The sequence below is a fragment of the Phalaenopsis equestris genome, unplaced genomic scaffold (assembly GCF_001263595.1).
Source record: "Phalaenopsis equestris unplaced genomic scaffold, ASM126359v1 Scaffold000002, whole genome shotgun sequence".
In the NCBI taxonomy this organism is placed as follows: Eukaryota; Viridiplantae; Streptophyta; class Magnoliopsida; order Asparagales; family Orchidaceae; genus Phalaenopsis; species Phalaenopsis equestris.
The window spans coordinates 32,106,867-32,132,465 of record NW_018164444.1 but is presented as its reverse complement, the minus strand read 5'-3'; the positions used below and the strand labels follow the sequence as shown (position 1 = coordinate 32,132,465).

Below are 25,599 nucleotides of genomic sequence, written 5' to 3'. Positions count from 1 at the left end.
TAGCATAAATGTAGAAAGCAAAATTTAGGTGTTAGATATGTAAATAAAAAAGAATTGGCTGGTATGTATGTAAATGGCCTTATCCAACACGACTGAAGGTTTCTAGTTCAGCCCAAGTAAAGCTCTGCATGTGATGGAAAAAATATAATTTTAAAAACATGTCATGAGAATTATAAATATATACATATACAACCTTCCTATGAAATACAGAGGAGATAGAAAACTATCCCACACAGACTCGCACAAAAAGCGCTCTCAAATTGAAGAAAATATTGAGTCCGGAGTCTAGACTCGAGCTGCGTCCGGACAAATGACGTGATATGACGGAGGTCTGAGCTACCGCTCCGCCCCGCTGTATCACGTCCGTTGTCTGGACACAACTTGTTTTTTCCTCAAATAGAGACACGGAGTATGCAAATAGTTCAAAGATAACCGTTACGTCAAATAATGAAAAAAGAAAAAAAAAATTTAATGAATTAAATATAAATGTTGCAAATTGCATTAACAATCAAAATTAGAGAATGCTGTCAATTTCAGTTTGCTCATCAGAATCTTATAGATTTTCAGGAACCAACTACTCCATATTGCAACATAAAAAAAAAATATTTATGACTCACCTCCAACCGAAAGCTCATCAAGTCTAATGCATCTAGATTAGTGTTTATCTTAACAAAAAAAAATCAATGGGCTATTATAACTGCTAAATAAATGGAAAATTTACATACATACCAGACAATTTTAAGGTATTTACATATCTAACACCTAAAGTTTAATATTAAGGCTCATGAGACTTGGGAGCAGTTGGTGCCTGGCGATTGCTACCCCTAATTCATTGGTAGGTGCTGCCTGATACTTTCACCCTATGCTGTTCAGCTGCCGCCCTCTGAAAAATCCATCATATTTTTCATTCAAATTTTTTAAAAAATTTGAATAGTTTTTTATTTTTTTAAAAAAATTAAATATTTAGCAATATTTTCAAACTATTATTAAGTAAACAAAGAGGTATGACAGGACAATAGTCAAATTAGTTTAATTATGTGCTGAATTTTTAAATCTTATTCACCCAAAGTTTATTCATTTAAATAAATAAGCATAAATAAACAAAGGGACGATATCACATATTGTACTCTCTCCAATATAAATAGAGGATCATTTTATGATAAGAGAGTAAATAAACAACACGTTTTACTATCATTTTTGTGCACTTCTCTCTCTCTCCATCGCTCTCTCCTGTCTTACGCTCTAACCCTTAACGTGTGATTCATGGACATGTCAAAATGCAACACTATATAATAATAATAATAATAATACTAATAATAAATTAATTAACATCATTAGATTCATAATAGCCTTTAAGGCAAGTTCAAGCTCATCATAATGGTTTTGAGATAACTGTGTGATCATGAAATGGTTAAACATTTGATATCAGTTTGATTTGGGTTTTAAGGAGCTTATTTTCAAGATGTGGTTCTACAGTATATTGCAAAGGAAGATTTACATGCATACCACTCAATTCTTATGTATTTACATATCTAACACCTCAACTTCAATTTTTATATATATATGCCACTTTACCTATGCATGAAAAGGTGTATTTCACTGTTTAAAAGTTAAAAAAGTGATATATTTGATGTGATATGAAAAGTGATATATTTGATGTGATTTGATGTGATATGAATGATTTGGGTGATATAAATGTAAAAATCAAGGTTTAGTTGTAATATATCTAAATAAATAAGAATGGATGGTATGCATGCAAATGCCCCTACTGCTAAATGTCACGAGTTACTGAAATTTTCTTACCAGGATATTGTAAAACCAAATTCCTCTAATCCTCCGAACAAGATAACCATTCCAGATTTCTTTATGGAAAACCTTCAGACTTCTCTTTCACCTTCATTCTACATGTCAGTTGCTTGCTGTACAAAGAGACATGCGCATATATGAGTGTAAAAAATCATGAAATTCATTAAATCAATAGAAAAAATAAAAAATAAAAAAACCTCGATTTTTTCCCTTAGTTTTTAGTATATTGTCTATCATTTTGAATGGATTGGGATTTCGATATAGAACAATCAAAGTACATATCCAATGAAATATGTTGTAGTATCAAGTAAGAGAGTAAAAATGATCCGGCTCTTTATAATAGTCCATTTTAGTCTCAAAATTTATAAAGATGTCAATTTAACCCCCATATTGTTTTAACAGAGGCTAAATAGTCCTCCCTAGGAACTATTTCAAGTCAAATTAAAAGAGCAGAGACTAATTTGACATTTTTATAGGCCTTGGGACTAAAACGAACCCATGTAAATAGTCAGGGGTAGGGTTGTCAAAAATACTCAAATCGCTAACAGTTCGTGTTAGACTCGCTAATTAGCTTATAGTCGATTCGTTCATTGAGCAACAGAGCCAAATACAAACAAAATTTTTTAGCTCAATTTATAAACAAACCGAACACGAACAAAAATTTCTTTGTTCCTATTCGGCCTAATTTGATTCGAATTAATTAAATAATAAATAAGTATTATTAGTAAATATTTATATATTAAAATTTTATATTGTATTTAAAAAATATTATATTTTAAAAATTTTAAATAAATTTCACTAGGATTGTAAATAAAAAAAAATATATATTTTTACACAGCCCCACCTGAGGTCTTTTTCCCTTGGTCTGTATGTAAATACATAAGAATTGCGTGATATGTATGTAAATGTTGAAAAAATATATCAAATCCTACGAGCCTTCCCTCCAGCCCAACAGCCCCCATCCCTACTGGAATTAATCCCACATCGTGAATATTGGAATAATCTCTTTAGAAGGTAAAGAGGATGCACATTTCTTCCAAAACTCATCCTCATGCGAGCCACACAGCACATTGCTGAGTAAAATTAATTTGATTTTATACTCTCTTAGAAGAGTTAAAAAATAAAAAAAATAAATTTTACGATTTAATTGTATTATTAAATTTATCAAATATTAGTAAATTATTATTTCAAGCCAAACAGGAGCTTAATTCAAACAAATAAGCTTGAATTGAGCCGAATACGAATGTGCTTTTAACAAGCTATTACGAACACTAGTCGAACACAGACAATAAAGAAATTGAGCAAGCCGAACATAAACAAGCTCAAGCTTGCTCAAGCTCGGCTCGTTTACACTACCTGGCCAGGGGACTATTTTGGCACTTTACTCCATGATTATTAGACTAAAGGGGTCTTTGGTCGCAAGAATTTTGCCAAGATTTAGCTAGTGTTTAGGCAAAACTTTGCCAAATAATTGTTTGGGCAACATAAATCCGACTACATTCTAAAGTCTTGTCTTATATTCCTGCCATTTTAGGCTATATCTCGAATTTAGTAAATATCGAGGAAAATGAGATTCAAGAGATTTACACAGTTCATCTCCATTTGTCTCTTCTGCTCGTTCATTTAAATCCTAAAACTCAAAAATATTATGCCAAAATAAGTTTCAGGATTTTAAGGCCTCCGAGTTTTACTAAGTTGTATAGCAAAATATAAAGCTATTATCAGTTTATGATGATGAAATTAGAACAGTAAAAACACGCACCATTTGTTAAATTGACAGTACTCTGCCCCCAAGTGTAACTGACATATTTCCTCACCTGGAAAAGAGCAATCAATATGATCTAATTCGAATTGAAAGTAATAGAAGTGCAACCTTTAAACAATACCTTATCCCAATGGCGTTGAGCACGTTTGTGTCTTCTGATGTTCCTCATTACCGTATCTTCAAAACGCAGACTCTTAAATCTGGCCTCACACTGCAAATCAGATGGCTTAGATAGAAAATGTAAAAATACAGAGTAAAGGGTTGTCTAGCATCAATTTAGCTTTTTAAAAACATATTGCTTTTTAGTGTTTTCGGTCATTTTTTTTACAAATAAATTTACTTTTAAAAAACACTCAATTCAATTTTATCATCAGGTTGCACCTCAAAAAGCTAGATATCATGATGATTTTAAATCTTTCAACTTGATAAATTCCCTTGAAGGTAAATTTAAGTTCCATCTAAATCTAGTATCACTCTAATCTGACTGAATTCACTAAAACAAAACCATAATGAATGTGGCTTAAGAGCTTGAGCAATAAGTAGTGCTCATGACTTCTCAATGGTGACTACAAAGAAGGGATTTTACATGACTTAGGACTTACGAAGTAACAGCCTTTTGTAGTTTCTTTCAATACCATCAGATAGCTCGATATCAATTCATTGAATTTAACTCACCATAAGATTATTCCAATAATTGCAAAGGTAGCCGCTGAAAATGAGAGGAGGATAGTTTAATAACCTTCACGTCAATTTTCTTAAAATGAATGAGATGTGCCTGCCACAGACCTTCTCCAGAACACCAGTCCCTAAAGAGAGTTTTGTTTGGCTACCACTTTTGGACCACAAGCACATTTAAGAGGAGAGCTGAAAAGGGTGTTTAAGAAATGATTTTTAAAATTTATTAGATGTATGGAGATTTTGCTTGAAATTAGATTATTTTAGGTGAGCTTGAGTGGAGAACAAAAGGATTATGATTGAAACTAAATGAAGAACATGAAATTTCAAAAGGTTTGGCTTCTAACTTAAGCCTACATCCATTCTAGAAGTCCCTCAAAAAATTCATCACAGTTGCTTTATAACGGGTCGAGCAGCAATCCTCATTCCCTACTCATTAGGAGAAGATTTAATAAGTTAAAGATGTGCCCTCACAGAGTTTTCCAGATAAAGGTTCAAGCTAGTTCAAATACAAGGATCAAAACCTTCAAAGATTTTACAAAGAAAATTTGCTACCATAAAAAAATTTGCAAGCAGAAAAACATAAAAAAAATTGCAAAATTAAAAGTAATAGAGTAGATGAAGGAACAGGAACATCAAAATATGAAAACTGATAAACCAAATTATGAATCCTACGGCTGAGCATATGAGCTTCAAGGGCATTTCACAAAGAAAGCCAACAAATAATCACAATGAAGACATAAGAACTTAGAAAGCTTTGAGAAAGTTCAAATACAAGAGCTTCTAATTTGCCTGAACTTGATAAATATCTTCCGGCCAGCGCAAAAGTGTTGCCAAAGTAATCTATTTCTACACAAAAAAATGTGAGACAAAGATCCTGTATACATGTTCTAAGTATTTTATAAACATATTGCATTCCATTTACAAATTTGTCTTGACTTAGTATTTTTATTGGTCCTTAGGCATGCCAAGAAAATGCAATTCATATGCTTGGATAAACGTTTTAAGTGAATTGACATCAGAAACCACAAAACAATAATCAATCAAATATGATACAAGGTATGGGATAGTCCTATGACGCTTTTAGATCATGCCAGCGTTTCAAAAAATAGGCGTTGCAGAAAACAAATTTCCTAATTTCAAACCTGTGGGACTGATCAGGTTTGCCGGGACATATTCAACGTGAACTTGCTCACAAGCCTGGAAGCTATCAATCCAAAGAGGTCCAACTAATTTGATAGGGTCAACTTCATATTGAACTTAAATGTCAAGAGCTCTGACAAGCTTTCATTAATCAAGTTCAAAGTGAACTTGACTGGTAGCAACAGTCGGGATGATTAATCAAAAGACTTCCTACAAAGGTTGTTAAGCAGGCTAGCTTTGATGAGATGCAGATGCACAAGAAATACAGAAAGTGTGAAAGTACTGCGAAAACTTGGCCAATCAAAGCATGCTTATATATATTTAATAGGACTCTAAGTCAAACATTTTAGCTTTGTAATTTGTCGGACATTGATGTCTGGTAGTCCATTGCATTCATCATTTTCTCAAGGATAAATATCATAAACATTTAGTAAAGACCTACACGTCATACCTAGATAAAATGGCAGCCAAAAAACAGAAGAGGTTATTATTCATAAAAACAATGCGGGGTTCACCACTTTAGACCCACATAATTTAGATGACAGACTCTGCAGCAGACTTCTGCCATCTCCTCAGAAAGAACAACAATGATGCTGTCACTCAAACAAATCATTTACGCCAGCAGATTAACTCCATGAGAAGTTCTCAGTAAATACTCATTTGCAATATCTATTTATTACTGACAATATACGGTGAAATACAAAAGGAAGTTTAGCTGGAGAAATAGTTGAGAATAATAAATTAACCGACATGAGGACAGCTGAAGCAGAATATTAATGAAATGTGTAATCATCTAAAACATATAATAAAGAAGTTTAAATATTATCTGATGAAAGATATTGAAGTGAATTCCCTTAAAAAAAACTTACTTGTGATAGCAAGCAAAGAAAAACTGCAAGGCTTGTTACAGAAAGTCCACCAATCTCTGCCAGGAAAGTCACTGCATGCAAATAGAACATGTAGCTTGTCAAAGTTTGCTGCTAGAAAAATATCTAAGCAACTCAATCAACATAAAGCAAGAACACGCAAGGTCAATAATTGAAGGCATATTGATTACTCCGTTCAAAAGTTCCTATTATCAGGAATAAAACGTTAGTTAATTTTCAACAGTGAATCAGTATGATAAAACATGGAAGGAAATAAGAGCGTATTTATTTGTTGGACAATCTAACATGTTTTTGTATTCATTTTTCATGTATTCAAAAATTGCAACTAGACTTTATTTTGTCTTTAATAATATAAGTGGGGTTGCAAATGATGTCCGAATGGTTTCCAACATTCCATAAACATATGATGCAGAATTAGATATGTTCAAAATTAAAAAGGGAATTTGATGCAGAAAAGATTTATCTGATGCCAGTTTTGATGATGGGCCCCATCAGCTTCTTTCGTCTCATGAAATTGTTTGATTTCTCTCTTTGATTCAGTCAAATTGAGTTTATCTATGAATGTATTTTTCCATAGAAGTGCCTCAGTATGCCTTTTTCACAGTCTAAGGAATCATGTTAGAGACTTTCCGTGCCCTCTATTCAAAGGAATGAAAGTATTTCCTAGGTAAGAGCTTCGTAATGGCATTTCTTAGGAATAGTACAGGACATGAGAGAGAGAGAGAGAGAGACTCAAAATTTTTTATTCAAGAGTAGGAGAGGAGGAGGGATGGGGCAACCACAGGATAGAGGAAGGAGAAAAGACAGGAAAGGGAATAGAAGAGAGAGAAATGATGAATTATTTAAAATCTGTGGAACTTGTGTATTTAGCAATAAAGCTTGAAAGAATATCAAAATCAATTGATCAAATTATTGTCTTAATCTCACTAATAGCAATAAAAAAGTATCTCAATCACAACAAAGAGTTTTTCATTCAAGAGTAGGAGAGGAGGGATGGGGTAACCACAGGATAGAGGAAGGAGAAAAGACAGGAAAGGGAATAGAAGAGAGAGAAATGATGAATTATTTAAAATCTGTGGAACTTGTGTATTTAGCAATAAAGCTTGAAAGAATATCAAAATCAATTTATCAAATTATTGTCTTAATCTCACTAATAGCAATAAAAAATTATCTCAATCACAACAAAGAGTTCAAGCACAATCTCAAAATCAGGTTAAACAATAATCTAAAATAGAAAATTATGTTCAAACTCAAGAAGAGGGTTGAGTACCAATAATTGTTATTATTATCATCATGAAGCTCATCTTAAAAATTCAAATCAACATAATGGTAATCCACAAAGGCTGAATTAGCATATCAATCAAGTTTTTATATAGAGAATGTGACATCGGTGCCTGACCTTTTGATTGAAATTAAAATTTTATAAATTGGTTGGTGTAGCTCTAGTGGCAAATAAGATTAGAGAGAGTTGACTTAGCTGGTTTGGTTATATTAAATGACGACCATCTAATGGTCCAGTTAGGAGAGTTGATGCTTTAGATTCGACTTATGTTAAGAAAAGTAGAGGTAGACCTAAAAACACTTGGGCATGCTGTATAAAATTGATCTTAAGTTATTATAATTAAATGAAAATATGAAACTCAATAGGACACAATGGAGGACAAGGATCCCCATTGATGCGGGGCTCATGGTGGACCGGCTGGGCGAAGGTCCAGCCTAGCTGGAACAACTGATCCATTTGGAGGGGGTGTCCATCCCCCCCCTCCTTCCTCCTCTTTCCTTTCTTTTCCTTTTTCTCTCTTCTTTTTTCTTTCCTTTATTCCCCTTTCTATTTTCCTTCCTGGCTCTTTCCTAATTTAAATCATTTCCCAAAATCTTAAATTCTGATTTTACTCTCCACCCTTAATTTTAACATTTCCTAAAAATTGAGATTTTGATTTTATTTTATTCTTTTTTCTTAATTTAAATTTTCTATATTGGGTCAAGTCTCTTATAAAAAGGAGTTGATGTGTTTAGAGTTTGGGGTAATGATTTTAAAATCTAATTTCAGTTTTATCGGAGTATTTTCCTTCCTAAGAGTTGTATCTGATGACGAGGAAGGTGCTCCGGCTATAACCCCGTTCGAGATGGTGTTTATCTTTACTGTTCCTCCAAGCCGCACCCCCTGCAACTCCCTCGCAGACCGCTACTCCACCATCCAGGCGTCTCTTCTGCGGTCTCTTACAAGCCGCATAACTGTTTCTCCCTGCCGCACCCTTTGTAGTTCCCCTGCATGTCAGTGACTCCACTATACAGACGCTTCTACAACATTTTCCCACAGGTCGCGGCACTGTTCCTTCCTAACGCCACCCTGCAGGCTGCTGGCTACACTCTAGCTTCCAGATTCCTCTCGGCACCCCCCCTCACACAAGCAGAAGGATGCGGTCCTCAACCTTGGCCACCGTTCTTGCCTCCGTTCCTCGGCTTTGACCGCCACTCTTGCCTTGGGCCCTTGGCTTCGACCACCATCCTTGTCGCCTCTGGATTCTAGCCTTCAACGATGTTTCCCGCATCTTCCAACTGCGGTTTGATGCTTCAATGAGTGCTTGTTGCCCTGCTCCTCCCTAGTCGCTCGACATCGCTCCCGCATTCACCGCATTCGCCGCTCCATACCCATCTCTCCGAACTCCTCGTTGAGTTTGTTGGGTCTTCATTTGTAATGCTAAGTTTTATGTTCTGATTTGCGTGATGTCTTTCTTTCTTTTGAGGCAATGTTATAACCGTCTTTTTAAGTTATTAATAAATTTTTGACTTGCGTCATGGTTTGGGTTAACTGTAACATCATTTGGTATCAGAGCTAGCCCAACCCTAGTCCTATCTAGGGTTCCCTAGCATCCACACCCCTACCCAAGTCAAAATTTTTTTTTCACTTCTTTTCTTTTCCTTCTCTTCTTTCCTTTTTCCACTCTCATCTTTCTATTCGTCCATCTTGTCCCTACTTCCCTTTCCCCAACCTCCTTGTCTCCTCATCCAAACCATCAGCTATGCCCCCCAGAAGAAGCGCACCGAACCCCACCCAGGAGGCGATACAAGGTGAAATTTGCCGTCCACAATTGATAAAACTCGATAAAGTGACCCAAGGCGAATTCATCGTCGGTCGTGACCTCGAGAGTCGACAAGAAGACTGAACGACTATCTAAATTCGTTTCACAGGGAAGATAACAACGACGAGCAATACTTTCCACGCCGTTTTGGCATACAAAACCAACCACGAGAAGAACTCGAAGGCCACGGTGACTTCAACATTAAAATAGATCTCCACGAATTTGACGGAGGTGTGGATCTAGATGAATTCCTTGATTGGTTGCGAGCAATCAAACAAACTTTTGAATATAAGGAAAAAACTAAAGATAAGCGAGTCAAACTAGCAACTATTCAACTGAAAAAGCACACCTCGTTATGGTGGTACAACCTACAACGATAACGAACAAGAGACGACAATGATAAAATCACTAAGTGCGACAAAATGAAGAAAGCCTTACTACATAAATACCCGCCCCCACACTACCACCAAGATATGTTCCTGAAGCTCCACAACATACAACAGAGAGATTTCTGTAGAGAAATTCACAACCAAATTTGATCAGTTACAAATAAAGTGCGACTTGGTAGAACAAGAGAAGCATAACCTCAGAGGCCTGAAGTCTGCCATTAGTAATGCAGTTCAACTACATCTCTATTGGTCGTTGAGTAACATCCAAACCTTAGCCCTGCAAATTGAAAGGCAACAAAAGCAAAACAAACCACAGTCTTCCTTACGGCAGCAAGCCTCATATAAACCCAACAACAACTACCAACAAAGGCACGCCCAGAATAGGAAAACTAGCGTCTAGGATTACAAGAACCAACCAAAGTAGTAAGAAACTCGAGAAGGGAAGCTCATTCGAGCCCACATCAAACATAAAGTGTTTTAGATGCCACAGTTTCAACCACGTCGCCTCAAGCTATCCCACAAGCCGAATTGTCTCTTTAACGGACTAAAGTGTAATTAGGAAAGCAAGGATGAGGAGGCAGACGACAATACCGACGAAGCACTTCAGCTCCTCGAGGACGAAGGCGAATTACTAGTCATAAGACAAGTCTTACAGTCGGAACCAACACGTGATCATACATGGCTAAGACACATCTTTCACACGAAATACATAGTAAAAGATAAAGTTTGCATCCTGATAATCGATAGTGGCAGTTGTGAACATGTCCTATCAACGCTAATGTTGACAAAGTCAGATTTACCCACACAAAAGCATCCCCAATCTTATTCCTTCACTTGGCTGAAAAAAGGGGAATGAAATCAGCATAGATCAACAATGCCTTGTTGAGTTCTTAATAACTAATTAAAGGAGCAAATATGGTGTGACATCGTTCCCATGGACACATGTCATATTCTACTTGGACGACATTAGCAATACGACCACAAAACTCAACATGATGTAATTAAAAACACATACTCATTCAAGAAATATGGTAAACACATCATATTACTACCAAGTAAAGAAGCAAGAGGAGTAAACTACACCGAGGAAATAATCGTTCCAAGAGTCACGTTCATGCAGTCAATTCGAGATGCACCAATGGCACTAGCCCTAGTCCAACTCGAGAGGTTCATGGAAAAAACTTGATACCAACACGCCTATAACAAGACTTCCGGGACGTCATGATAGACAGTTTGCCAGAGGGACTATCGCCACTGAGGGACATCTAGCAAGCTGCATACCTTATACCACGATCAGTCCTACCAAATCGACATGCATACAAGCTAAGACCAACGGAATACGAGGAACTACAACGACAAGCACAAGATCTTGTTACTAGAAGGCTAGTTAAAGAAAGTACAAGTCTGTGTGTTGTGTCCGCCTTAATGGTGCCCAAAAAAGATGGATCACAAAGGATGTGTATCGATAGTGGATCCATCAACAAAATAACTATCAAGTATCAATTCTCAATACCTCGACTAGACAACCTCTTGGACCAGTTACACAGAGCCACTCTGTTCTTAAAAGTCAACTGACACAGCAGATACTGCCAAATACAAATGAGACCGGGCGACGAATGGAAGACCACTTCAAGACACGAGATGGATTATTCGAGTGGACAGTCAAGGCCTTCGGTTTGTCAAATGCACCCAACACTTTTATGAAATTAATGAATAAGATATTTCACAACATCATTGGGAAATTTGTTGTAGTCTACTTTGACGACATAATGGTATACAATCCTTCTGAAGAGGAACATGTACAAAACTTGGCAGCAATATTCGAAGTACTCCAGAGCGAAAAATTATACGCCCATTAAAAGAAATGCACTTTCATGACAAATTAAGTATATTTTTTGAGTTACATCGTATTTAACGCAGGCATTCAAATAGACCTTACAAAAATCAAAGCCGTTACAACCTGGACCGCATCGTGATCGGTCACCGAACTAAGACAGTTTTTTGGCTAGCACCATTCTACTGTCACTTCATTAAAAATTTCAGCAGTGTTACTGCTTCCCTCACCGAGCTTTTAAAAAACTGAGAATTCGCTTAGCCAAGCACCGCTCAGACTAGCTTCAGCACACTTAAAGAAAAGTAGCTCAAGCACTAGTTCTAGCCTTGCCAGATTTCACACAATTGTTTGAAATAAAATGTGATGCACCAGGCGTCGGGATATGGGTCGTACTGAGCCAGGGCCGTCACCTCGTCGCTTTTTTTGGCGAGAAACTCAACGAGCCCAGGAGGAAATACGCGATCTACGACAAAGAATTCTACATAATCGTAAAAACCCTCGACCACTGGAGCCACTACCTACTAACAAGTGAGTTTGTCTTGTTTAAAGATCATGAGTCTTGAAATTTTTTAACAACTCGAGTAAGTTCAAAGGCCGACACGCAACTTTGGTAGAATTTTTGGCATCATTCAATTTCGTATTTAAACACAAAGTTGGGAGCCAGAACTGCGTCACAGATGTACTAAACAAACGCCACTTATTAATCACTTCTATGCAAACATGCGTCCTAGGGTTCGAGATCATCAAATACCAATACATAACAAACGATTACTTTAAAGATATTTGGGAACAATGTCAGGAAAAACCTACCATGCAATACTACAATGCAGATGACTACTTGTTTTACTGCCTATGCATTCCAAGATGCTCCTTAAGAGAAGAAATTGTACAAGAGAACCATAATGGAGGCCTCGCATGCCATTTTGGCAGAGACAAGACTCTCACCCTCGTCAAAGAACACTTCTTCTGGCCTCGATTAACATCTGATAATGCAGGGTTTGCCATTGGCAAAAACAAGAGGACAAAATACAGGGTTATATACGTCGTTGCCTATACCAGAGGTACCCTAGATGGATGTCTGCATGGACTTCGTATGAGGTCTCCCTAGGACAAAAATAAAGATTCTAAAATGGTGGTGGTTAGGGGTGTAAACGAACCGAACACGAACGAACAAAGCTTGTGTTCGTGTTCGGTTCGTTTAAAATTTAGTTTGTTTGAAATAAGCTCGTGTTCGTTTCTTAACGAACGAGCCGAACATGAACCGAACGCGAGTTGTTCGCGAACGACGAGCCAGTTTGACATCTCTAATATTAATATATAAAAATAATATTATATATTCATTATATAACTTATATTATATAAATATACAATATCTATATTAGTATATTACTACTATAGTATATTAATATATTATTATTATTATTATTTTATTATATATTATAATTTAATATTATTTTATATTTCAAACAATAACGATTCGAACACGAACGAACGCATCACTGTTCGTGTTTGGTTCGTTTAACTAACCGAACGAAAAAAATTTGTTCGCGTTTGCCTCATTTACTTATCGAACGAATCGAACACGAACTCATTGACGAACCGAACACGAACTGTTCGCGAACAACGAGCTTTTTTGACAGCCCTAGTGGTGGTGGACCTCTGACAAAGATGTCAAATTTCTGAGCCATACCTTATGGGGGAAGTTTGACACTAAGCTCCAATTCAATTCAGCAGTTAATGCACAAACAAGCAGTCAGGCTAAAGTAGTGAACATAAGTTTGAGAAACCTGCTGAGATGTTTGTGGGAAAGAATATCAAAAAATGGGAGCAAAATTTGCTTACAACAGAACCACAAGTCAGACAACGATATGCAGTTCGTTTGAGAATGTCTACGGCCGCAATCCACTCACACCAATTGATCTGGTCCCACTCCTGGGAATATCAAAAATCGAACAAGATGCTATAGAATAGGTTCACTAAATCCAGCAAATAACGAAGAGGTTGGCAAAGAGATTTTTAGAAAAAAACAAAAAATATCAAGCACAAAAAAATAAATAAATAAAAGGTGCCAAGAAGGCGACCTTGTCTGGATTCGGTTGAAAAATGAACAATTCCCTGTAGAAGCTTTCGAAAAAATGAAACCCAGAGAAGACGAACGTTTCTGAATTCTGCGAAAACTCAACTACAATGCATACAAGATTGACTTACCAGAGGGCTACAACATTTCAGTCACATTCAACGCAGCAAATCTTACTTCATGCTTTGAGAATCCAGAAGCTTCGATAATTGAGGTCGAAGCTCCCCCAATCCTGAGAGACTGACACAAGGCTCATGGGGACCAGCTAGGCGCAGGTCCAACCTAGCTGGACTGGTCGGTCCTCTTGGAGGGGGCCCACCCCCCTTCATCCTCTTTCCTTCCTTATTCTTCCATCCTTTTTCTTTCCATTCTTCCTCTTTCTATTTTCCTTCCTAAGCTCTTTCCTAATTTAAATCCTTTCCTAAAAGTCTAAATCCTGATTTTATTCTCCTCCCTTAATTCAAACCTTTCCTAAAAATCTGAGATCTAGATTTTATTTTTTATTCTCATTTCTTAATTTAAATGTTTCCTGAATTGGGTAAAGTCATTTATAAATAAGAGTTGATGTGTCTAGAGATTTGGAAATATAATTTCAGTTTTATTTGAGTATTTTTCTCCTAAAGGCTGCATCCGACAATGAGGAAGGTGCTCAGGCTGTAACCCATCTGAGGTGGTGTTTATCCTTACTGTTCCTCCCTGCAGCTCCCCTACAGGCTGCTACTCCACCATCAAGGCACCTCTTCTGCAGTCTCCTACAAGTCGCAACACTATTCCTCCGTATGGCACCCTCTGCAAACTGCAGCTCCCCTGCAAGTCATCGACTGCACTATCCTGACGCCTCTACAAAGTTTCCGACAAGCCGCAACACTGTTCCTTCTCTATGCCATCTTGCAGCTTCCCTGGCCAACTACACTCCAGGTTCCTCTCGCAGCCGTTGCTCCAGTCCTATCTCTCTTGACTCCATCCTCGTGGAGCTTGTTGTGTCGTTTTTGTTGGGTCTTTGTTTGTAATGTTTTGTTTTATGTTTTGATTTACGTGATGTTTTTATTTATTTTGAGTAATTATTGTAACCGCCTTTTTAAGTTATTAATAAATTCGTGTCTTGCTGTGTGGTTTGGGTTAACTCTGGTATCACCCACTTAAAAGGATAAAGGTTTGTTGTTGTTTTAGATGAGAACATCATTGGATTCATACTGATGATAATGTCCATATTCTTCAAAGGACATTCTATTATCATTAAAATATTGGTAATGATTTGATGTATCAACATTGGCATTTCTTGAAAATCATTTGACATTTCTGTGAATACTGATGATTAAAACGATTTAGGCTGTAATATGAACCCTAGCAATCACAATACTAATTGTGCTATGACTAAATGTAGTTATTAGATTGATAAGAATAAAAATTATCACAAGCATTCAGTTGTTTGATACATTAACTATTACATTTTGTTAACTTTAGGCAACAATCTGTCATAAATTATAAGATGTCTTTTTATTGATACTGCTTGGCATAATATAAAAATTTTTAAGCCTATTATTATATTGATGAGAAATAATGTCTATCAGCCAAATATACACAATAACGATAATATGTTTTGAACTGAAATGTTACAGTGAATGATGAAATCAATTAATAAATTTGTAATGTTGATTCCAAAATGAGTGGAGAGAATTTTTTAGTTCCAGAGGTCAGTTTGTATGTTACTGTTGAGTTAGTAGAATACAATATGTGCATCTTATACAAATTTGTTTTGAAGATGCGGTGGCAATAAATGAAGAGATTCATATGTCTTCAAATGACTCGAGTTCTGATTTTTTTTGCTTTCCTTTTGAAAGGTTTTAGGGGGAATGAATTTAGTAGAAGAGTGATGCTGGACTAGTAAAGGGAAGGAGCTAGTGAAACTAAAGAACAGAGTAGTTTGCATGATATATGACAGATTTACTAAAATGACAACAACGAAAACAGCAATCCTTTATCCCACTGAGTGGGGTCGGCTACATGAATCCTTTTTCTCCATTGCATCCTATTGAGTGTCATATTTTCGTTTAATTCTAATAGATTAAGATCATTTTTTATACAATATGCCCAAGTCCTTTTAGGTGCACATCTATCTTTCTTAACATCATTCGAAGCTAAAACATCCACTCTCCTAACCAGATCATCAGATGGTCAACATTTAATGTCACCAAACCATCTAAGACAAATCTCTAATCTTGTCTACCGTTAGAGTTGCACCAGCCACAACATAGATATATTCATTTCACATTTTATCTCTAAGTGTCGAGCTAATCATCCACCTAAGTATTCTCATCTCAGCAACATTTAACTTTGTTTTTCTGCTAATCTTCTAAAGGCCAACAATCTGCTCCATAAAGCATTGCAGGTCTCACCACCATCTTATAAAATTTCCTTTAAGTTTAAGCGGTAATTTTCTATAACACAATAGGCCCGAAGCATTCCTCCATTTCAACCAACCAACTTGAATTCTTCTAATAACATCCCCATCTATATCAACATCACTTTGAACGAGAGACCCGAGATATCTAAAACGTTCACACATTTTAACTATTTGATCACTCATAATTACAACTGTGCCACTAGAGCAACTATAACTAAAATTACATTCCATGTATTAGATTCAAACGAAGGGCTTTAGACTCCAAAGTAGTCCTCCATAATTTAAATTTTCCTGAACTCTTTCTCTAGTCTTATCCCGAAGAAGGATATCATCATAGAAAAACATATAATAAAGTACATCCTCTTGTAAATGTCCAGAAAGAGCATCCATAACTAAAGCAAAAATATATGAGCTTAAGGCCAATCCTTAACATAATCTAACTGAAATAGGAAAATACTTGGTTAATCCTCTTTATGTTCGAACACAAGTAATAACTCTAGTATACATAACTTTAATGACTTGAATATAAGTCATATTAACATCTTTCTTCTTTAAAACTCTCCAAAGGACTTCTCTTGGAATTTTATCATAAGTTTTCTTCTAAATCAATATGTAGATCATCCTTATTCTCTTTGTACTTCTTCATCAAATCGCTCAATAAATGTACAGCTTCCATATTAGACCTACCTGACATAAATCCAAACTGATTATGAGAAATCTTTGTAGCACATCTTACCCCACGTTCAATTACTCTCTCCCATTATTTTAAAGTATGACACATCAACCAAATTCCTCTATCATTTATACACTCTTGGGTATCCCCTTTATTCTTAAAAATGGTAACCAAAATACACTTCCTCCACTACTCAGACATCTTTTTAGTTTTAAAATAATATTAAAAAGTTTAGTAAGCTAATAAACTCAATACTTTCACACTTCAATTGCGATATCATCAGGTCCTACTGAATCTTCACCTTTGGTTCTCTCTAAAGCCTCCTCAACTTCTTATTATTATTAATGATATTAAGATTACTGAGTTCAATCGTCTTTTCAGAAAATTTAGTAAAAAGTTTATCAAAATAGCTCACCACCCATGTTGAAGATCTTCTAAGAAAAAATAATTTTTGATTTTCATCTTTAATACCCTTTACTTGAGTTAAATCTTTACATTTCTTTTCTCTTTGTTTGACTCATTTGCATATATTTTTCATCTTCTTTAGTAACTAATCTATTATAAAGATAATTAAAAACAAAATTTTTTAGCGTCACAAATTGGTCTCTTAGACTCTCTACGGATCACCTTATATTTTTCTCAATTATCTAAGCTTTTACGTTTAAACCAATTTTTATAACACGAGTTCTTATATTTTATCTTTTCTTGCACATTATTATTCTTCCACCAACTATTTTTATTTATAGAAAATTTTTCTTTTGAATCTCCAAGTACATCTTTTGCTATTTAGTAGTGTTTGTTACTTTATCCCATAGAAATTGTTTCTACATGAATATCCCAAATCTTGAAGTTTCTCATAAAAATAATTTTATTTGTGTATCTTAGTTGCCCATATCTAATTTTGTGACTAAGACTCCTAGTATTCTTTATCTTAAAATTCTTTTTCTTAAAATCCAAAACTAAAAAATCGATGTTGAGCACTTAAATTTTCAATTGAAATGACCTTACAATCTTCACATTCTCGACGATTTTTTCTTTTGATAAGAAAATAATCAATTTGTGTTTTATTGGATTCATTTTTATAAATAATAATATTTTCATCTCTTTTCTTAAATAAATTATTGGTAATAACAAAATCATACGTTAAAGCAAAATCAAATATGGTGATATCTTATTCATTAACCACTCTAAAATCGTAGTCATCATGAATATTTCTAAAATCTTCTAAACTACCAACATGTTCATTTATATCTCCTTCAATAACAATTCTTTCTTCAAGATGTATCATTTGTGTTAATTCTTCTAGGTCATTTCAAAATTTTTCTTTAAAACATGTAGCTAGGATCATAAGCACTTAAAATATTAAAAATCTAGGTATCAACAACAATCTTAAAAGTTATAATTCTATCTCTAATTTTATTAATTTTTACAACATTATGTTTTAAACTCTTATCTATAATTACGCCTACATCATTTTTAGTGTGACTCTTGCCTGAATACCAAAGTTTAAAAACCAAGCTATCAATCTTCTAAGTCTTTTCTCCAACCCATTTAATTTCTTGAATACATAAGATATTTATTTTCTTATGAATTATATTATGAACTAATTTTATTAATTTACTTGTGAGAGTACCCATATAACAAGATTATATCCTAATATTAGTTTCATAGACTAGCTTCTTTACCTGCATTCATCTGTAATGTAGGAATTCTTGTTTATTTGACACTACACCCGTGCACCGGTGTAGCGACCCTTGCAGACTTTTCACTGTATTCAGGTCATACAACACGCCGCTTCCAGAGGATGCCAGGACGCCCTAGTATTTTCACAATAATTTAAAGGATTCATTTTATAATTTTCGACAAAATTTTACGTTGGATATCGACTACCTAACGCGACCCTCCACTTTATATGATAGATTTACTTTAGATAGAAAAAAATGTTCATATTAGTTGTTGATGGAAAAAAAATAATAATTTTTAGGTTGGATCTGTGTTATTTATGTATGAATTAGAAGCTAAAAAAATAACCTAACAGCCAGCGATTGTAAGCAATGAATCATACCAATTCCAAACACAAGTTGTTTGTCAACCTCCACAATGTAATCAGAAAGATATCTAACAATCAGAGTAATATTCAATAGTCCATCCCTGGAGTTCTGAAAAGATGTTTGCAGAGTCCCAATATCAGAAAATGATGAGCCTGGTATGTAGTCGTGCAGCAAAGGTTGAATAATCTTTAATTGATGTTTATAATTGAACTTTGTAGGGAATAAATTAATCTTCAATAAATTCATATCTGGACCCCTTAATGTTTCTAGTCCACCATCTCTATAGCTTCCTGGTGCTAAGGTACCACTGACATAGCTGACGTGTGCATCATCAATATGATCCCTTGCCGTCAGATTGAATTGAAAACCCACTGCACTGGCAGGACTCTTTGGGAGATCCACAAAATGCCAGGAAATATAGAAGTCATCTCTTGGAATCCGACAGTGGTTGCATTTAATTGAAACAGTGGGACCTAGGCTTGTATTATAGCAGGTATAATTAGAATAAAGAGTCAGAAGATATACTTTATAATATACTGAACCAGGACTACTGATGACTATTTCCGTAAGACCTCGTAAATGAGAACAGGTCATGCTAGAGACTGTGGTTATATTGAATTCCATATCATTGTCAAACTGCTGCAAGTCTGGAGCATTGGTTGGTTTGACTTTGTGTACCTCAAATGTGCGCTTTGCAATAATCTCATACAGCAACCTGGTATGAAGTGAGTTGAAAATTCAAAGTTTCAGATGGCTTACCAAGGTTAAGGATTTAAAGCCAAGCCAAGTTCTTAATGCTGCATGAACTCACATGACAACATGGTCAACATAAAGACAGCAACAGCAAAAGCCCATTACTTACGCAGAGAACAAGCCAACAAATAGTATCCAGCTTGCTACAGAAAACGCCCCTCCCAATTCTGTTTTCCTCTTTACAACCATCTTGTTATCTTCCTACATCCACAAACAAAATAAAGTTAGGTATTTCAGGATACAATAGCTACCTGCTAATCAATTGACATAACTATGTTATAAACAAGCCAACAAAAGGAAATTCAAAGCTAAAATGTCTGGTGCAAGTACAGAATATTCTGTCCCCTAAATATAGATAGATAAACTGATCAAAAAATGTTACTTTCTCCATGCATCTAAATCTAAAACAAGAAGTCTAAGGCATTATTCTTCACTGCATTCAGGTTATCAAGAATTAATACATTGATCTATATCTTCTCCGAAGAGAGCAATGAAAAACACAAGTGGAAGAAACAAATCCATCAAAGATAGGGACAAGAAGAATGACACAGAAATTCTGCTTTTCATTGTGATGTGATCACCCTAGAAAAACCATTTAAGCTAACATTGTTTGGACTTTTAGTTCAATATTAATGGTAAACCACTAAATGTCACTATTTTGAAGGTTGGTTAAACTAATCTAGACAAACTAGTCTAACTGACCCACCATCCACCTAGGACCGGTCTCCTCAGATTTAAGTTTACACTTATATGGAGGGCTGAAATTAACTAACCTCCTAACACCGAAAAAGAAGTCAGATTCTAAAAATTAACACAGGAAATCAAACCAAAAAAAATTCATCAAGCAATTCCTGAAAAAACAAAGCACCGAATATGCCCGTTCTGTATGATTCATTTCTTTATAATTAGCTAAATTCCAGTTATATAAAAGTTAACTTAAATAAAAAACAAAACAAACAAATTTGACAATATAAATAAGGAGAAACTAGAAAGTTTGTGATCAGTATGTCAGACATTTAATTTTGGAATGTAAAAAATAAAATATATAATGGGCAGGCCTAGAGCATAAGGTGCACTCCACTATGCTACTATGGAGAACATAGGTTTGAATCAAAAAAATAGTCTCCCTATTTCGGATCACTCTACTGAAGGGGAAACCTCACACACTTGGTAACCGAGGACCGATCAAGAGATAAAGAATATGTGATAAAGTGGAAGAATTTTGAGACAGAGGGAATTAAATGACAAATTTAAGCATATAATTAAGTTGGAGTAGTTAATCGAGCTGATTTTGAGTGAGTCCGGCTCAACTCTAAATAAAATATTTAGATTAAACTTGATTCATTTAATGCTAGTTTTAATAAGATTTTAAGCCGATTTTGAGCGAGTCAAACCAACTTGATAAGATTATTTAATAGTTGACTGGAAAATAATTTTCAATTAAATATATATGTAACTACACTTACATTATAAGATACACTACAATTTATGTAAAAGATAACTTTGAATCATATGTCAAATTTACTCAAATTATATTCGACTGAGCCAACGCAAACTCAGAACTAACGTGGAGTTGAGTCGACTTAGAGGAGCCAAATTCTGAATGAGTTTTAAATTCTAGTCTCTTTTTAAGTAGCCTCAACTCTTAAGAGACAGAGCAACTTAATTAAACATAACCTACCAAGATTTGACTCAATTAAGTTTTATAAAATTTAGATAAAAATTGCATTATAATATAATAAACTACCAAAAAAATCTACAAAAGAGGTAACCACCAGGCACTTTCTGGCGGTCATTCCCTTTGAATGTACAATAATTCATTATTTAAAACAGCGTGGCTAATCAACCTAAACATATAAAATATTTACAAACATTACAAAATAAAATATATAAATTAAAATAGTTCGGAATTACACATAAATTATGACTCAAGACTTCCATAAAAGCTTATAGACAAACTTATTTTGTAGCTATTTTTCATTGTAATTGAATTAAATTACAAATTTCTCTCTCTCTTTATCTTGTCTTGAATGATGAACCACCTCTTCCTCTATCTTGTAAACTAGATGTGACCAAACAACTCTATATTCCGCTCTAGCATAATCCCCAATTAGTAATTGATCTACCCTGCTCTAATTATCCAAGGATTAACTTCGTCGTTCAAAACAGCTAATTATGGGGAATCTGGAAAGGTTTTTTTTAAAGCCAAGTAGGAGACCTAAAGACCTACTTATTAATATATTAATCCTCAACATTATATCAAAAGATTATTCTTAACATAAGCTTAATCTCCATCTAATGTTTAGAGAACTTTTGTCATTGGCCCCATCTTAGTCCAATATCATTTTTGTATCATAAAGAAGATCCAAAGCTTATAGATTGTAAGAGTTAAAAATAATGGTGAAATTATTTCCTTTCAAAAAGGATGTGAAATTGGAGCTTCCTACATATGATAGATTAATAAATGCTAACAAAGTTGATGATTAGTTGGAAAACAGGGAGAAATATTTTTCCATCTACAAGTACACCAATGCGAAGACTTTGTATGTCTTAAACCATTCTCATATGCACTAATATAGTGGAACCCATAATCCAATAGCTAAGAAAATTTAGAATAAACTTGTAAAATCCAAAAATTTACATATATTTAATTAAAACATTAAAATTAAAACCAACTAATTAAAAATTACTGGGTTATTTAAGACTTACTAAAGTTTTTGAGTGTGTGTTTATTTTAAATAAAAAAATCATAATAATTAAGACATTAATTAAATATTTTCTAAGAAAAAGGTAACAAAACAAGTTCTCCAAAAAAAACAAAATAAATAAAAGTCAACTAAAATGGCTATGTTCGGTGCATTAGAAGAAGGGAAACAAGCAGAAGAAATCGAGAGGAAAGGAGAAGCAAGAGAGAGGAAGTGGAAGATACCAAGAAAAAGATAGAGAAAGAGAGAGAGGTGAGCGAGAACAAGAAGAAGAGACGGTGATTGCCAAGTGAGGGGAAGTAAGAGATCAAGCAAACAAATGGTGGGTGTTAGAAGTTATATAAAGAAATAATTTATTCCTATGAGAAATTATGAGGAATAAATTATTTCCATTTGTTGAATTTATTTCCTTTCCTATTTTAGGCTTTCCTATTTTTATGTTGTTTCCTTTATCTCCAAAACAATTAATATGAATTGATTATTTGAAGATATTAAGAGTCATATCTTTCATTTCCTATTATTTCATTTTTATTGTCTTTCTTATTCTAGGATTCATCTAAGAGTTATTTATACTCCCTTCTCATATCAATAAAAACATTTTGCATTATTTTGAATTTCAACATGATATCAAAGCCTAACTTTATACCCTAGCCACCGGTCCTCCTTCTAGAAGCGTTGGGCTCCCTTCTTGCTATCCTTCATGCATGAAGAGAGGGACACTCGTCTTGGTATTTGAAACAACGACTTTTGCTTCTTCTCTCTGATGCGCCCCTAGTGTGTGTTATTTTTCTACGCAAGTGCACGTATCGCTTTAAGTAATATAGGGCTTTCTTTAAAAACCCCAGTATCGATCCCACGAAGAAGCGAGATAAGAAATCCTTTATAAGAAATCCTTTAGGCCTTTAGGCTAATTTTAGTCTACTACTATAAACAATTAGTTTGGCAGATTGATTAAAATGGTTTTAATGTATGCTAACGAAATTAAATTTACTAAATTGATTTCTAAACTTTAAAGTTAAATTTACTAAGACTAAACAAAATTTTGTGATGAAGGATTCAAATTTAAAAAAGTATCATTTCCACTATCATGAATTTTTGGTTAATGATAGAGATAAATAATTTGATTTTGTATTGTGTCAAATAGAAACAATTTTAATTCTCTACCATGATTCAGTGTTTTAGAGAATCATTGACTAATTTCAGGTTTAGTCTCTAAATCCATGGTTAGGCTGGGAGGATACTGGCTCTCACTCCAGAGCTCCTACTTCTCTTCCCTTGAAGGCTAACGCTCGCTTTACTTCTTAAACACTAAGATCAAATTGAGAATTTTAGTCTGTCACCCTAAAATCTCAAATTCTACTCCCAACAATGTATATTTCCCTATTTATTTTCACCTGATTCCATGAACAAAACACTCCTCCATGAAATTAAATATGATTCTCACTCTGTTGTAGAACTCATACTCCCCAAGGAATTTAATGTGGTTCTCACTCTGTTGTAAAACTCATACTTTATTTTCCGGATCATATGTTTCACAACAGATTTTAACATTTCAATTGGTCAGATCGAAAAATAAATTAAGAACGAAGTGGAAAAGAAGTGGAAAAATCATCACAATTAAATCATCACAATTTATTTTATATTTTAAAATGGCACATCCAAATTTTCTCTTCATTTCATCATTTCTCAGAGTAGGGAAAAAATCAGAATACTACTCAGAATTCATGAGCAAGATACAACAAAATACAGATTATATATATATAAACAAGTTTACAAAACAAATAAAAGAAAGAACACAGCTTATCTCAAACTCCTCCACAAGCAAATCCCTTGAAGATCCCTTGAAGCACTGTCTCTCTTTACAATCAAAATTGAATTCTCTCTTAGAAATGTAATAGAGAAGAAAGCTCTCACATTCTCTCTCCTCTTACAATTCTTCAAGAAAATCCTCTCCCCAAACAAGACTTTTCTGTACTCACCCACACCCACACACACACACGCACACACACAAGCCCACACACACGCACGCACGCACCATGAGAGGCGACAAACTCTCTTTTTTAAAGAGACCAATTCCCTCCTTTTTCCCAAGAGACAAATCTATTCATCCAAAAAACATGTCTCTTAATTCAAGAGTCTTTTCCAAGTGTCTAGATGCATTGAATCACTTCATGGGGTGTTTGAATCACTTGGGAGCCTTCTAGAACATCAAAATTTGCCAAAAATCTGTCCATAACCGTCCCGACCGCTGTCGGCGTCGGTTTAGGCGCCGTCGAAGCCATTTTCGTTGCTTCTCTAGACTTGGGCGTCGTCGGTGCCGGTCTGAAGCAGCTCCACTGTTTCGCTCTGTTTCGCCCCATTTCAGTTGCGTTTCGTTCCTAACATATAAATCTATAAAATAAGCATGAAAATAACATTTCTTTAAAGTGTAATAGTGATAACATTTCTTTAAAGTGTAATTTCATTCAAAAATGTGTGAAAAGTGTAAATGAGTTTAAGCATAAAAAGACATATCAAAATGTGTCATGACAGAATTTTCTTTCTTGCTCGTTTTTTTCTCCAAATTGTACATGCTCAAAATTGCACCGTTTTTTGCTTTTTCTCTCCAAAACTCTATTTCTTATCCATGAAACTAAAAATATACAAAATACTTTCCTTTAAAGTGTAATATCATTAAAAATCATTAAAATTGAGCATGAAATATATATAAAAAAGTAATAATTTTTTAGGCGTATCAAAATCACCCAAACTTAATTGTTACTTTTCCTCAAGTAACACATTTACTAAATAAAAGTTATGACTAATGGTAGAGCGTTTAACTTCTAAATTTCTATAATTTGGTCAATTAAATATAATAGCACAACTTAAGAAAAATTTTTAACAACTTAAGTTAAAACTAAAAGTATAAGAACATCTAATAATCAAGTTTAAGAGAGTTTAAGAGTTCTGAATCTTTTCTGATTCTCTATTCATTTCAAGAAGAATTACAATTTATCATATTAAAGTCACTTAGAATATCCATATGAGAAAGAATTTCATGAGAATTTTATTAGAAAAGATACTAATACTCAAATACAAGTTTAAAAAATGTAAAACAAGTTTAAAAAATGTAAAAAAGCCTTCTTCCTAAAGTTGATTCAAGTGAAACTAATTTTTTATTAGGCATCTCCTTAAGTTTCTCCTCACATACATTTCTTTTCTTTTTCTTTTCTTTTTCTTTCTTTTTTTTTCTTTTAGGATCATTTTTAATCATTTCTTTTTTTTTCTTTCTCATGTGAGGATTATTATATCTGGATAGTCTTTAATAACTTTGAACTTTATTATTCTCTTCTTAAAGTTAAAAACTTTTCACAT

The 25,599-nt window shown here is 34.4% G+C and overlaps 1 protein-coding gene across 1 annotated transcript; it reads right to left on the bottom strand.

Moving 5' to 3' along the window:
- Positions 1 to 532: 532 nt before the first annotated feature.
- Positions 533 to 19,741, bottom strand: LOC110039108 (the record flags this gene model as incomplete). The annotated part of the gene is given in 8 exon segments (XM_020744069.1): positions 533 to 883; positions 1,804 to 1,919; positions 3,569 to 3,623; positions 3,693 to 3,782; positions 6,259 to 6,329; positions 18,802 to 19,260; positions 19,360 to 19,502; positions 19,650 to 19,741. Coding segments are annotated over 7 exon segments (921 nt in total), but the record flags the coding sequence as incomplete, so codon positions are not given.
- Positions 19,742 to 25,599: the final 5,858 nt, after the last annotated feature.